Raw genomic sequence first — 15,840 nt, 5'->3', positions numbered from 1 at the left:
AGCGTGTTACCCCCTAGGCTATACCGCCCGGTTATGTGGTTAAAGCGCATCTGAAAACTGACCTGCCAAAGTGCGGCCCACCAAAAAAATTGTTCCACCAGCCGCCACTGATCCTGAGCCGTTCTGTTCTGACTCTGTAAAGAATTCTTTATAAAAGTAAATGAAATGAAATAAAAGAGGAATGAGGCTAGTAAAAAGCTTTTAAGACATTGGAGGTTGTGATTAAATGAGATGGTCGGGGTGCGAGGTGTTCAAGTTTACCCCTGTACATGTAACATGTAGTGTATAAAACCCGCAGTTTGATAAAAATGCGCGACTCTCATGGAGAGTGTACCATAGTTACAGCATTTATATCTGTACAGTATGTACGTTTTAGTTAGTGTATATATACATATATATTATTCTTTTACGATTGCACTATGGGGGGGTCTGTGTGAAACAGTATTATATACTGTTGTACTTTTTGCATGTTCAGTGTGAATCCTTCTCTGAATGTACTGTGGGGGATCACTGTCTGGGTTCAATATGTTCAAGCAAATCATATTACAGGACACTTCAAACATCATGATTTATAAACTAGTTTATTTTTTACAAGTGTGGAACACAGACAACACTCGGTTCAGGAAGTCGGAGTCGCAGGCTCCTCCCGCCAAGTACCGAGTCATCCGGTGATTCGGTGAACGAATCTTTTTACTGAACGGATTCTAAGGATTCAGTACATCTCAAAGAACTGCTGGCAGGAATTAGTTAACATTTAAAACGTTGAAAGGTAGGTATAATAAACTGGGTTGTGACCTTCCCTGTTGGTCAGAATGGCCAGTAATGAGTAAAATTGTTCTTTTGTTTTCTTTTTTTAAACAGGGCAGCGTGAACCGGAAGTTGAACAATGCTAGGCTGGGTCGTGACGTCATCGTCTCCACAGGCTGTTTACGGCGTAACTGGCCATTTAAACCAACACCGTTAGCTTGTGTAGCTTCGACGCCTCCGATTTTCTACCGCGTTTCAAACGATGTAAGTAAAAAAAAAACACAATTTTCCTGCCTCGTCGCCGCTTTTTCCGCGCTGTGCTGGAGTTTTCGTGGTGCCGCTTAGCATGTAGCTGCTCTGCTCGAATAAGTTCCGTCTCTCTGTCCGGAATAAAGCGTCTGGTTACCGTGATGTGTCTGGCTTTCCTCGCAGTTGTCGAACCAGAAGAGCCGGGTTAACCCCGAGTGTCTCCGGGGGGGGACTGTCCCTGGACGTCAGATAACTGGCACGAATCTAAACGCGATCTCCCAGTGGAATTTTTCACATTCCAAACTTCTCCCTGGTCCACACCCGACACTGGATCCCAGCCACTACTTTTCATTTCAATTTCATTCCATTTAAAACGGGTCTTCCTGGAGACCTGGCTTGTGTCGGTGAATCGCCATGAATGGGCTCTTTATATAAATCCCTGCATGTGACCCCCGCAGTTTTTTACCCGATCAAACTGCGTTTGAAATGGGCCTGGATAAATGTTGTATACAAGTCGGATTCTTGCTTTATTAAGTTTGATTACTGCCCAATAAAACCTTTCGATCACCGTTCATCTTATCTATTACAGGCACGTGCCAGGAATGCTAATGTGAAAGTTCTTCTCCCTGCTGTACGTTTTAGTGCAAGGTTGCATTTTGAAGTGGAGTGCTTGTCACATGTGATACACAGCAGCACGGCACATGGTGCACACAGTGAAATTTGTCCTCTGCGTTTAACCATCACCCTGAGTGAGCAGTGGGCACCATGACAGGCGCCCGGGGAGCAGTGTGTGGGGACGGTGCTTTGCTCAGTGGTACCTCAGTGGCACCTTGGCGGAACGGGGCCGCCTCCTTAACCGCTAGACCACCACTGCCCCTGACAGGACATGTATTTTTTTGGGGGGCGTCTGTAGCTTTAAATGCTAATGAGGAGGAGAGAGGCGGGGCGAGGAGGAGAGCGGCCTATAGAAGTTGAGTGGACGTTCACGGAAATGACATCGTCCACACCATCCACCAACCACGATGATTGGCGAGGACAGGAAGTCGTGTTGCGTTTTTCCAGAAAAAATAAAATGAACCCGCTGGTTCTTCAGAGTCTCGCGTGACTGAACTAAAAAATACATTCGTGTTCAATTTTACATCCAATCACCGAGCGACTGCGATGCTTCATGAAGGTCGGTGGAGATTTTTAGCGGACGGGTGGGTATTCTTTGTGAGGAAAAACCATCAGAAACGGGAGGTAACCTTTCCCCTTATGACGTCACAAGGGGACAAATTACAGATACGACCGTCTGAGCTGCCGCTCTCTGAATGGTGAAGCAGAACGACCAAACACTCTTTACACCCAACGGCATTTCTAGCCACTGCAGGACCGTAGACAGACTCGGGGAACTCGTATTAATGTTAAATAATCTCACAAAGTCATATTTTCATGTCAGGGGACCTTTAAACAGGGCTTGACGTCTCTGTTAAACAGCAGCAGTTGGTTTCTACAACAACTGCATCTTCTAAATGCTGTAAATGTGAATAAAGATATAGGCTGGGCCACAACATTCACCAACATCTCTGTCCACTCCTTTCCTGGCGTTACGAAAGTGTTCTGAGTCACGCTGGGGACTGTGCCAGTCAGACATTTTCAGACATGCTATGCATTTGCTTAATGTGAAAGTAAAATTGCTAAATAGATAAAAGTAGAATATTAAAAAGTCTGAATGCGAGTGAAGGCTGCTGCGCTAAGAACAACTTTTGGTTCTTCTCCAGTTTGTGCTGTTCAATTGTCTACCATTTTCCAGACTTACATCACGTTGTATATGTGTAACTCTTGACCAGGCCACTAGATGGCAGCAGTGGTGTCAGTAAAAGTTTATATACGCCGACACCCCGTTTAATGAAGTCTTTTTCATCTTTTCATTCTGCCATGTGCTGTTTAAATCATCGTTTCTTATGAAGTGGTTTTCTCTGCTGACCTCAGGTCTGCTCCAGCTCCAGAAGAACAAGGCTCCTCAGCCATCGCCGGGAGCAACCGCAGACTCCAACAAACACAAGCTCAGGTGGATGAGGTGAGCATCACCGGTCGTTCAGGGTCCTTCATCACACAGCACCTAGTCTGTGGCGTTCCACTCATCTACGGTATTTTTTGGGGAGACTGGCCCAGTTTTCTGATCCAATATTGAGGTCAGTGACGTGAGTTGGCCGATATGGCCGAAAAATGGATTTATGATATGCTTTCCCGTATTGAATGATTTGATTATTTGTCCCATTTTGGAACCTGACAAGGCCAGAGCCCGTCAATCACAGCTTTTTAAAAGCGCGAACCAGTTTACAGCCCGACATTATGGTGGCGGCAGAGGCCAGTCAACCTGGCCGGACCAGCATGCTTTGCGCACTACAAGCGCTAGCCCGAGAGCAAATGGAAATGAGCGGGTCGGGTGTGAATATTTGAATGTTGCATGTTGACGTGTGTTGCATGCAGGTTAAACACAGTTTAGTGTAGGTGGGCGTGTTGTACTGTTGACTCCGCCTACCAGCTTGTACATTAAAAAGCTCTTATTTTACCAAGCGTTTCTTCCTCCAGGTTTGGTGAAAGCTCGCCATGTTATTCAAATGTTACGTCAAGAGTCATTTAAAAAAAAAAAAAATTACCTCAAACCGTAATCGGCAGAGACTTGCGCCTGTTTCACCACAGCAGTGTCCATTTTCATCCTTTTTTTCATCGTTTTCAGCCATTTCGCTGCTTCAATATTCCAGCACCTCAGCAGCCGTGTGTCTACTTTTAAAATGGAATGTAAATACACACACAATCGTGAAAAATGCCTGAAGCTGATCACAGAGATGGTATATCGGGAACTCATGTATGGCGCCAGCAGCTTAAAATAGGCGTATTTTGCGAGAAATGATCGTACACAATTTGCATTCTGACGTTGCTCAGAAAATCTACTCCAGCAACACATATTACCATAGACTGTGCATGTTATGATGTATAATGCAACTTTTACCTACAGAACGCGTTCTGGATTGCACTTGGCAAGGCAAGTGAAGCACTGCATTATGGGATGTGTAGATTGTGTTATATGTGCTTCATGTCGCTGGGCCATGATAATAAATAATGTGTTACGTCGTGTATTGATTTGGCTGTAAAGGTGCGAGACGACTGCATTAACAGGCCAAGTATGTCTGCATAGCCGGATGAAGAGAGATCTGTACCCCGTCGTGCTAATGAAGTAACTTAAAAATGAAGGGAAAGTAAATTGTATATTTTATGGGGGTTTTGCAAGTTGTACAGCGTACAGACAAATTGTTATACAAATACGATAATTATCATACACTTTCAACACTTTCAACGATACAAAAACAGAGTTCGAGCCCAAATTATTTTCTCTACATGATTCCACGTTTTTGATTTTTAATTTCCTGCTTGACACGACCGAATATTTGACTGTACGTCACCTCGCTTTCTGGGGCCAGTGGTGACCTAGCGGTTAAGGAAGCAGCTCCGTAATCAGAAGGTTGCCGGTTCGAATCCTGAACCGCCAGGGTGCCACTGAGGTCCCCTTGATGAAGGTCCCGTCCCCACACACTGCTCCCGTCACCAAGGGTGATGGTTAAATACAGAGGACACATTTAGTCGTGTCACAGTGTGCTGTGCTGTAGTTGCCTGCATCTCTCTGTTGGACTGAAGGACCTTGTCCTCCTCCTCATCAGCAGCTGTTGTGAGCAGCTCATTGGCTGGGCCCTGTTATATAATGCCCGTCTCCATGGTTATGTAAGTCAAGCATGGGCTCCGCATGTGGCCCCTCCCACTGCGTCCGTCTCACAGCAGGGTGAGCTGTGGTGTTGGGTTCCACCTTTTGTTACATAATTAGGAAGGATTCCCCGTTTATACTAGAACGTCCGACAGATCAGCTGCTAAAAGCACTGATCCCAGAACAGCTGCAGGTTGGAGAATTGTCCTAGACCTTACAGATTCCGTGGACTTCTTCTGCTTAATGATATAGTCCTTCCAGACGCTGAATAGCAACATATACAAAACTGAATTATGGTGTAAATTACACCATCAGAATTGCCTGTCGTGTGTAGGTCTTGGAGAGCAGATTTCTCTGTATATGACAAACGCGGAACTCATGTCATGAAGTGGCCTTCTGAGTCACGTGCCTTTCATCACCGCTGGTCAATATAATAAGTTATTGAAGGTTGTCGCGACTGCTTGAGTCCATCCCAGGACATGGTTGTCCAGTCACCTCCTCTGGTCATGTACAATCCTCCGTAAAAACACATGCCTATTTCCAGTCACCAGTCCTCAAAAAGTTCTGGAAATGACGCCCCCGGATGAGCACCACAAGAGGGTTCAATTCTTCTAAAACCCACAGAATGTGAAGGTCCGTTCTCTCTGTAGGCTACTACACGAGTGGAACGGGGGAGACACACTGACCTGCTCAACCTTGTAAGAATGGATATCACAGGAGCATGCTTTTGATTTGCGTAGCGACCGTCTGCGGGGGGATGTGACGTTCCTGTGTCGGTGGTTGTGCGTGAAGATTCGGCACCTCTGTTTTACATGCCTTTTGTCTGACGGCAACGTGTGAAGTGTCAGCCGTCAGGACCGCCCACTCTCTTTGTCTTCCCCAAATGGGAGGCACCGGGGGCGTGACATCAGAAACAACAGGTTCTGATTGGTCAGTGACAACTTCCTGTAGGCCAGTGACAACTTCCTGTACGCCAGGGGTATAAAGGTCTGCTCACATGTGGAAAAAGGGACTGAGCTTTCTTGCTCAGGGGTTTTCCATCGGAAGCCGGAAGGCTTCTGAGTCTTTCTCTCTCCCTCTCTCTCCCCCTTTACTCTTTCTTCTCATTTTTATTTTCTCTGTAACCTTGGTACCTTTTTACATTCAATATTCACATGTAACTACAATAATTATTTACCGGTGTTAATAAATTAGAAACTGTTCATTTTTAACCTCTATTGTGCCACGCCTCTTTCTGCCAGGTAACATCAAATTGGAGTGGTTGAATACAGTGCTTTTGTGTGGAGGGAGAAAGAGTTTTTTCTACACACTCTGTTCTCTCTCACATCACATGGTCTTTTTTACAACCTCATCTGTCCACAGGTGGTGGACATCATGCGCGTGAATGTGGACAAGGTCCTGGAACGAGACCAGAAGCTTTCGGACCTGGAGGACCGGGCAGGGGACCTCCAGGCCGGAGCGTCCCAGTTTGAGACTAACGCTGCCAAGCTGAAGAGGAAGTACTGGTGGAAGAACTGCAAGGTGGGCACGGCTCTTCTCATCCGAAATGCATCTACGTTTTAACTTATCGCATGTCTGCTTTGCAGATGTGGGCCATTTTGATAGCGGTGATTGTCATCATCGTGGTCATCATTATCAGTGAGTGTCACTGTACACGTAGAGCATGAATTCCGCGTTATAGACTCGACCGCAGTGTAACATTCTGTCTCGTCTTTTTCAGTCTGGACTCAGTCGACATGAGCAGCTCGTTTTCTGGGGAACAGCGAGAAAGGAGAGACGTGATCTTCCACAAGTAACTGTGCTAACCTGCTGAGTTTCCAACCGTATTCCGTACCTGTCCAAAATGGGGTTTTTTATGTTTCATGTATTTTACGCAACAGTGCAAATCAGTTCTCTGCTTAGTTTTTATTAAAAAAAAAATACGATTTATCTTCATAGCAGGAACTCCTCATGCATGTGGAGAATACCTCACTGTTCTCACACAGCATCGATGCAGTTCATTTAAACTTGTGCCTCATGACCAGAAACCAAAAACAACAACAAAAAAAAAAAGAAAATGTGCCTCAGATTTAACAGCCTTGTGCCAACTAGTGCCTACTCGAGCCTCCTTCTCCACCCAAGTGCCACATTTACATTTAAATATGCCCGCCGTGTTTTGGGGGGTGTTGCACATATTCTGAGAGAATAGTTTTGTAGTTTTAAAAATCCTCTGGTTCACCACAGAATTTCAGCCTATTATTTTTCATTTTTGTGTACATTGAAAACAAGTGCAATTCTGGTTTCTATTATTCGCTAAATAAAACGTATAACAAATCAGTTCTTGCGCGTCTTTATTGCGACTCCCGGGTCCTCTGGGACAAAGGACATCGTGTCCCACCATTGCCCCACAGCCTGTGGTTTCATTATCTCAGGCAAAGACCCGCACCCCGTGTGCATCACGTGCATGGGGGTGAAGCACGCTCAGGCGTCGCTCGCTGCAAAGCCAGGTCGGTGAAAACCCTGGAGAGGGGACACGTGTCTGCTGCCTAGACCCGCCTCAAAACCCCCTCCACGAGCTGGGCAGACATAATGGACGTCGAGTCCCCTATGTTGCCACCGCTGTTCGACGAGCTCAGGTTCACGGACAGGGAGGTGGCAGACGTTGAGGAGGAGGATGACGAGGACACCATTCTCCCGGATGCGCAGCCCTCTAGACCTCCTAGCGGTCACGGCAGCGGGCCCTCCATGGGGGACTCCGGTTTGGTCGAGGTTTGTAAAAGAGATGCGGCCAGGCTGGGCATTGCATGGCCAGCCCCCCGTGGTGACCTCGGGGTCGAGAGGGACTTTTTAGATGGGGACTTCGGAGTGATGTTTCTCAATGAGGTGGCCCTGGGGAAGGAGTTCACCATCACGAGCGACGACAGTTCGCTGGCCACACCTCCTGAAGGCTACGACTGTGTGATCGCCCGGGGTCATGTCGAGCCAGGTAGGATCCCAGAGTTCCATGTCCGCCACTTCTACACTGGAGCAGTTTTGAATTTGCTGCACTCTGTTCCAGACCAAGGTTATTATAGTTAACGAAAACGAACGAAAAAAATAAAACTAGAATTGAAAAAGCATTTTCGTTAACTGAAATAAAAATAACAGCGAGAATTTAAAAAACAAAAACTAACTGAAACTGTTTTGTGTGTATACAAAACGAACGATTATTATAGCAAAAACGTCCTTCATTTTCGTCTTTGTAATAAGCCTTTTGGGTTGAATTAAAATCTATTTACTTCACGCTGCCAGTTTTAAGCCAGGTGTTTGTCCAGTATGGTAACACGTGGTCTGTGACGTCACGTGTCCATAGTCTGTCCGTGACGCCGCCGGCTAGCCTGGTGGCTGCAACGAAAGTCGGAAGAAAGCGGCAGAGTCCTATTTGGGATTTCTTTGATTATGACAGTGTCAAAAATAAAAGTAAGTGCCTTGTTGTAGAAGCAGGTGATACAATATGTGGAATATTTCCCAAGGGGAAAAACCCCACGAATCTGAAAGTCCATTTGAAAAGCTCACACAAAAAGGCGAACCAAGAGTACCTGGACAAGCCAGCCTCTCGCCCGCCCTCCCCCGAAAGAGAAGCGGTAGCCAGGCCAGGTAACATGGGAAAGGAACGTGATACTACAGCATCCATAATGGACTGCTTCCACCGCCGACCAAGTAGCTGCTGGCTAGTAAATACGCAGGAACACCGAGACGAAGCATTGGTAAATATGTTTATTAAGACTGGAATGTCTACACGACTGTGTGACTCGATTGCCTTCAAAAAGTTCAGCACTTCACTCGAACCAAAATTCAAAACACCCGGAGCTGCAAGAGTCAATAACCTCATTGGAGCTAAGATGGTGGCAGTGGTGGCCTAGCGGTTAAGGAAGCGGCCCCGTAATCAGAAGGTTGCCGGTTCGAATCCTGATCCGCCAAGGAGCCACTGAGGTGCCACTGAGCAAAGCACCGTCCCCACACACTGCTCCCCGGGCGCCTGTCATGGTGCCCACTGCTCACTCAGGGTGATGGGTTAAATGCAGAGGACAAATTTCACTGTGTGCATCGTGTGCTGTGCTGCCGTGTATCACATGTGACAATCACTTCACTTTAAGATGGATAAGGCTATTCTGGTGATTTTGATTCATGCACCTGACAAATATCCTAATTTACAAAAAAAAAAAAAAAAAAACTAACACTGTAACTAATAATAAGTCATTTCAAAATATCAAAACTAGTAAAAACTAGTAAATCTGCTCTCTGAATTAGTTCCAGACCCCTCCGAGGACATCATTATCACGCTGGATGGCAAACAGATGGCCGTGCCCCAAGGGCGTGCCATCCGGCAGCCCCAGTACGAAAGCAGCAGCTTCACCAACAGCGAGTATCTGATCTACAAGGAGAGCCAGTGTCGCATGCGCTACCTGCCCAAGCTCTGAAGGCACCGTGTCCTCACGAGGCTGATCTCGCTTCCAAAGAAGATCCTACTCGTCACTCATGCACCTTCCTTTCCCCTAAAATACAGAATGTAATTTCTTATTACAATATAAGTGTACTTTGATAAGTGGGCTTTGACAGGTCCTACAGTTGACACCCTCCACACTAGACCCTTCTGCAAACAAGGAAAAACTCCACACAAAAAAAACTCTAGGAAGAAGCCTTGGGAAGGAGTGATACAGAGAGGGACCCCCATCCAGGGTAGAGTGAGCCTGAAAATGGTGTGTGATGATTTGTCTAATAAGAAAAAAATAAGTCCTATAGTTGTAGGGTTGGAGAACATTCTGACTACATTCATAAAGTTGGTTGTGCCTCACAAGAGATTTACAAATATTCTTAAAACTACTTTTCAGAGGCCACTGCTTGAAGAAACAATGCTTTGACTCAAAGCGCATACACATATGCCTCACTGTAGGACCAAGAGCCTTAATCTGAGAAGATCCAGTAAATAATGCTGTTTAGGTATACTATTTTCATCTGGAAACAGTTGTCTGAAATGTTTTAAATGCTACTCTATTAAAAGCTTCAGCCTGGAGAGAGGTGAGACAGCAATAATAGGCGAAAAACTGCATTTTTATGATCTCTAACATCTTACGTAGCATTTGTGTGTAATGATTTTCTCCAATTTTGTAAAAAAAAAAAAAAAAGGCAGGATCTTTAACAAAACCAGCATCTGCCCAGCTGAATGTTTCAATTTATTGTCATAAACCCCCAGAGTCACTTAAAAAAAAAAGAAAGGAAAAATAACAAAAAAAAACAACAATAAAGGAAGCAGAACCAGCAGCAGCACTCTAATAACTGGAGTTTGGGCTACCATTGCACATTCTCAAACTAACACACAAGCACAAAAACGGACTGTCAGCCAAAACAAAATGGCAACAATCCCGGACGAGTCCCCACTTGTCACGATTGTAATACGATTTGTATCTTCAAAAAATCTAGGTCTGTTTTGGAGGTTCTTTTTATATTGGTTCTGTGGTCAGTGTTGGGGAGTAAGTTACATATTTAGAATACAAAATATGAGTAACTGTATTTTGTTACAGTTACCTTTTAAATGAGTGATAATCAGAATACAGTTACTTTGTTGAAATAAATGGATTACACGGTGGGTTTTTCCTGTTTCATATATTAGGCTATCCCCTCTCTATCTTCTCTCTCATTTTGGTAATTCCACACTGCGCGGACCACGCATAACACAGGTGTTCTGTCGAAACATGCTGCCTATCGAGTTGTGCTACCTAGCGGATCTGCACATGCGCAGTCCCTCGGGTTTGCGCTCTGTTTCAGCACCCATAAATCCATGCTACCACTGAAATTGTAAATAAATATGATTTAATTCACTATTACACCATGATCTTTATACTCTTAGAGTGCATGTGTTCTGAGTATTTGTGCCATTTAAAGTGATTTGTACCGTTATCGGAAATGCACAAATTTTAATGGAACCCTATACAGCAAAGCAGCATAAATCGTCAGAACACCGGAAACCCCCAAAAAACAGGCAATAAGCGGCTCTAATGTAAGCGTCCTCTTAATGTTGGTGGACCCGGAGCCAGAACAACAGAGCCAGCAGTGGCCGGGCAGGAATGCATTTCCTACTTGGAAATTCCGACACAACTTCACACTTCACATGATCATGCAATGCAAACTCTGTTTGCCAGCAACCAAGCTGCTCTCAGCATCAAAAGACTCCTCATCCAACCTAAAGAAACATCTGGAAGTAAGTTCTTTAACTTTTTTGTCCTAATCAGGAAGAGGGTCATTGAAAATGCTGTTTTTTTCCTTGTGCAAGGCTACTTTTTGTGATGGAATATGTTGGTGACCATAACAGTAAAGACTTTTCAATGGCATATTTTATGTTTGTCTAATACTCTTCCAATTTTCAGCTTTATAAATAAAGAAATGGTTAAGGAAAAACCGGGCTTTTCTATTATCTGTGATTGCTACATTCATGTAGTGGTAAAAAGCATGACAATATATTAAGTAATCCAAAGTATTCAGAATACTCACATTGAGTAACTTAATGGAATACGTTACAAACTACATTTTGGGGCATGTATCCTGTAATCTGTAGTGGAATACATTTTAAAAGTAACCTTCCCAACACTGTCTGTGCTAAAAAATGAAGTGTCGTTTATTACAAAGCTGTGCATGCATCTCTGTGTAGATGTATGTTTCATACATTTTATAATAAAATATGTCAAGGTAATTTGAACATTTGCATATAAAGTACACATGGAACGGAGGATATGGAAAATGCACATTCTGTGATTTTACACATTCGCGTTTATTATCTAATTTGTGGACGTGTCCGTATCTCAAGATATGCAAAATCACCGATATATTCTGCTGACACACTCTCTTTTAGAATATCAACATTGATATTTTGGCTGGAGGGGGGAGAGGGATGGATAGTGTGTGTGCCATCTGGTGGAAAAAGCAGACATAAATTGTAGTATGCAGGGTAAAAGAGACGCCATCAGTCTCAAACTGGGAGGCTCCAGCCTGAAGATCCCCTGCCCGGTCCTCCAGGTCCGAAAGCTTCTGGTCTCGTTCCAGGACCTTGCCCACATTCACGCGCACCACCTGTGGACAGATGAGGTCGAGCAGGTCAGTGTGTCTCCCCCGTTCCACTCGTGTAGTTGCCTACAGAGAGAACGGACCTTCACATTCTGTGGGTTTTAGAAGAATTGAACCCTCTTGTGGTGCTCGTCCGGGGGCGTCATTTCCAGAACTTTTTGAGGACTGGTGACTGGAAATAGGCATGTGTTTTTTACGGAGGACTGTACATGAACAAGCCGGGGTGATCCAGTCCTGACCAGAGGAGGCGAATGGACTAAACCATGTCCTGGGATGGACTCAAGCAGTCGCGACAACCTTCAATAACTTATTATATTGACCAGCGGTGATGAAAGGCACGTGACTCAGAAGGCCGCTTCATGACATGAGTTCCGTGTTTGTCATATACAGAGAAATCTGCTCTCCAAGACCTACACACGACAGGCAATTCTGATGGTGTAATTTACACCATAATTCAGTTTTGTATATGTTGCTATTCAGCGTCTGGAAGGACTATATCATTAAGCAGAAGAAGTCCACGGAATCTGTAAGGTCTAGGACAATTCTCCAACCTGCAGCTGTTCTGGGATCAGTGCTTTTAGCAGCTGATCTGTCGGACGTTCTAGTATAAACGGGGAATCCTTCCTAATTATGTAACAAAAGGTGGAACCCAACACCACAGCTCACCCTGCTGTGAGACGGACGCAGTGGGAGGGGCCACATGCGGAGCCCATGCTTGACTTACATAACCATGGAGACGGGCATTATATAACAGGGCCCAGCCAATGAGCTGCTCACAACAGCTGCTGATGAGGAGGAGGACAAGGTCCTTCAGTCCAACAGAGAGATGCAGGCAACTACAGCACAGCACACTGTGACACGACTAAATGTGTCCTCTGTATTTAACCATCACCCTTGGTGACGGGAGCAGTGTGTGGGGACGGGACCTTCATCAAGGGGACCTCAGTGGCACCCTGGCGGTTCAGGATTCGAACCGGCAACCTTAGATTACGGAGCTGCTTCCTTAACCGCTAGGTCACCACTGGCCCCAGAAAGCGAGGTGCCGTACAGTCAAATATTCGGTCGTGTCAAGCAGGAAATTAAAAATCAAAAACGTGGAATCATGTAGAGAAAATAATTTGGGCTCGAACTCTGTTTTTGTATCGTTGAAAGTGTTGAAAGTCTATGATAATTATCGTATTTGTATAACAATTTGTCTATACGCTGTACAACTTGCAAAACCCCCATAAAATATACGATATACTTTCCCTTCATTTTTAAGTTACTTCATTAGCACGACGGGGTACAGATCTCTCTTCATCCGGCTGTGCAGACATACTTGGCCTGTTAATGCAGTCGTCTCGCACCTTTACAGCCAAATCAATACACGACGTAACACATTATTTATTATCATGGCCCAGCGACATGAAGCACATATAACACAATCTACACATCCCATAATGCAGTGCTTCACTTGCCTTGCCAAGTGCAATCCAGAACGCGTTCTGTAGGTAAAAGTTGCACTATACATCATAACATGCACAGTCTATGGTAATATGTGTTGCTGGAGTAGATTTTCTGAGCAACGTCAGAATGCAAATTGTGTACGATCATTTCTCGCAAAATACGCCTATTTTAAGCTGCTGGCGCCATACATGAGTTCCCGATATACCATCTCTGTGATCAGCTTCAGGCATTTTTCACGATTGTGTGTGTATTTACATTCCATTTTAAAAGTAGACACACGGCTGCTGAGGTGCTGGAATATTGAAGCAGCGAAATGGCTGAAAACGATGAAAAAAAGGATGAAAATGGACGCTGCTGTGGTGAAACAGACGCAAGTCTCTGCCGATTACGGTTTGAGGTTTTTTTTTTTTTTTAAATGACTCTTGACGTAACATTTGAATAACATGGCGAGCTTTCACCAAACCTGGAGGAAGAAACGCTTGGTAAAATAAGAGCTTTTTAATGTACAAGCTGGTAGGCGGAGTCAACAGTACAACACGCCCACCTACACTAAACTGTGTTTAACCTGCATGCAACACACATGTCAACATGCAACATTCAAATATTCACACCCGACCCGCTCATTTCCATTTGCTCTCGGGCTAGCGCTTGTAGTGCGCAAAGCATGCTGGTCCGGCCAGGTTAACTGGCCTCTGCCGCCACCATAATGTCGGGCTGTAAACTGGTTCGGGCTTTTAAAAAGCTGTGATTGACGGGCTCTGGCCTTGTCAGGTTCCAAAATGGGACAAATAATCAAATCATTCAATACAGGAAAGCATATCATAAATCCATTTTTCGGCCATATCGGCCAACTCACGTCACTGACCTCAATACTGGATCAGAAAACTGGGCCAGTCTCCCCAAAAAATACCGTAGATGAGTGGAACGCCACAGACTAGGTGCTGTGTGATGAAGGACCCTGAACGACCGGTGATGCTCACCTCATCCACCTGAGCTTGTGTTTGTTGGAGTCTGCGGTTGCTCCCGGCGATGGCTGAGGAGCCTTGTTCTTCTGGAGCTGGAGCAGACCTGAGGTCAGCAGAGAAAACCACTTCATAAGAAACGATGATTTAAACAGCACATGGCAGAATGAAAAGATGAAAAAGACTTCATTAAACGGGGTGTCGGCGTATATAAACTTTTACTGACACCACTGCTGCCATCTAGTGGCCTGGTCAAGAGCTACACATATACAACGTGATGTAAGTCTGGAAAATGGTAGACAATTGAACAGCACAAACTGGAGAAGATCCAAAAGTTTTTCTTAGCGCAACAGCCTTCACTCGCATTCAGACTTTTTAATATTCTACTTTTATCTATTTAGCTATTTTACTTTCACATTAAGCAAATGCATAGCATGTCTGAAAATGTCTGACTGGTACAGTCCCCAGCGTGACTCCAGGAAAGGAGTGGACAGAGATGTTGGTGAATGTTGTGGCCCAGCCTATATCTTTATTCACATTTACAGCATTTAGAAGATGCAGTTGTTGTAGAAACCAACTGCTGCTGTTTAACAGAGACGTAAAGCCCTGTTTAAAGGTCCCCTGACATGGAAATATGACTTTCTGAGTTGATTTAAAATTAATACGAGTTCCCAGAATCTGTCTACGGTCCTGCAGTGGCTAGAAATGGCGATAGGTGTAAAGACTGTTTGGTCGTTCTGCTTCACCATTCAGAGAGCGGCAGCTGGGGCAGTGGTGGCCTAGGGGCTAAGGAAGTGGCCCTGTAATCAGAAGGTTGCCGGTTCGAATCCTAATCCACCAAGGTGCCACTGAGCAAAGCACCGTCCCCACACACTGCCTGTCATGGCCGCCCACTGCTCACTCAGGGTGATGGTTAAATGCAGAGGAAAAATTTCACTGTGTGCACCGTGTGGTGTGCTGCTGTGTATCACAAGTGACAATCACTTCACTATAGCTCAGACAATCGTATCTGGAATTTGTCCCCTTGTGACGTCATAAGGAGAAAGGTTACCTCCCATTTGTCATGTTTTTCCTCACAAAGAATACCCACCCCTCCCCTAAAAATCTCCACCGACCTTCATGAAGCATCGCAGTCGCTCGGTGATTGGATGTAAAATTGAACACGTCACGCGAGACTCTGAAGAACCAGCGGGTTCATTTTATTTTTTCTGGAAGAACGCAACACGACTTCCTGTCCTCGCCAATCATTGTGGTTGGTGGATGGTGTTGACGACGTCATTTTCGCCAACACCCGCTCAACTTCTATAGGCCGCTCTCCTCCTCGTCCCGCCTCTCTCCTCCTCATTAGCATTTAAAGCTACAGACGCCCGAAAAAAAATACATGTCCTGTCAGGGGACCTTTAAAATGCAACCTTGCACTAAAAAGTACAGCAGGGGGGAGAAAGTGAAGTATTCACTTTTACGTTAGTATTCTAGGGATGTGCCCGTAATAGATTTTTGTTAACAAGAGTATAAAGATTTACCTCCTGAGGCCGTCTTAGCCCCTTTCACCCCATGAACTAGTTTTTTTTTAATCTCCAGCCACACGCCACCCCGCACCGGGCACTTCCGTTCATG

General features: G+C 45.0%; 1 protein-coding gene and 1 long non-coding RNA gene across 2 annotated transcripts; one reads left to right on the top strand and one right to left on the bottom strand.

Moving 5' to 3' along the window:
* Positions 1-861: 861 nt before the first annotated feature.
* Positions 862-7,054, top strand: LOC114800310 (vesicle-associated membrane protein 3-like). The gene is made up of 5 exons (XM_028997495.1): positions 862-1,011; positions 2,968-3,055; positions 6,101-6,259; positions 6,325-6,376; positions 6,459-7,054. Coding segments are annotated over exons 1-5 (321 nt in total). The 5' UTR covers positions 862-1,009; the 3' UTR covers positions 6,479-7,054.
* A 4,433-nt stretch (positions 7,055-11,487) lies between these two features.
* On the bottom strand, positions 11,488-15,834 carry LOC114800311 (uncharacterized). Its single transcript, XR_003751373.1, has 3 exons — positions 15,747-15,834; positions 14,242-14,329; positions 11,488-11,821 (listed from the first exon to the last, which is right to left on the bottom strand). It is a non-coding gene; the product is annotated as an uncharacterized LOC114800311 (long non-coding RNA).
* Between the last annotated feature and the right edge of the window lie 6 nt (positions 15,835-15,840).

The sequence above is a fragment of the Denticeps clupeoides genome, chromosome 12, assembly GCF_900700375.1.
Source record: "Denticeps clupeoides chromosome 12, fDenClu1.1, whole genome shotgun sequence".
Classification (NCBI taxonomy): domain Eukaryota; kingdom Metazoa; phylum Chordata; class Actinopteri; order Clupeiformes; family Denticipitidae; genus Denticeps; species Denticeps clupeoides.
The sequence above is the reverse complement of the archived record's forward strand: the minus strand, read 5'-3'. Positions and strand labels throughout refer to the sequence as shown.

Excerpts from the sequence above, each read along its gene's own strand:
- LOC114800310 (XM_028997495.1), top strand. Across the intron at positions 3,056-6,100 it reads CACAAGCTCAGGTGGATGAG|GTGGTGGACATCATGCGCGT; the intron begins GTGAGCATCACC and ends ATCTGTCCACAG. Across the intron at positions 6,377-6,458 it reads CATCGTGGTCATCATTATCA|TCTGGACTCAGTCGACATGA; the intron begins GTGAGTGTCACT and ends CGTCTTTTTCAG.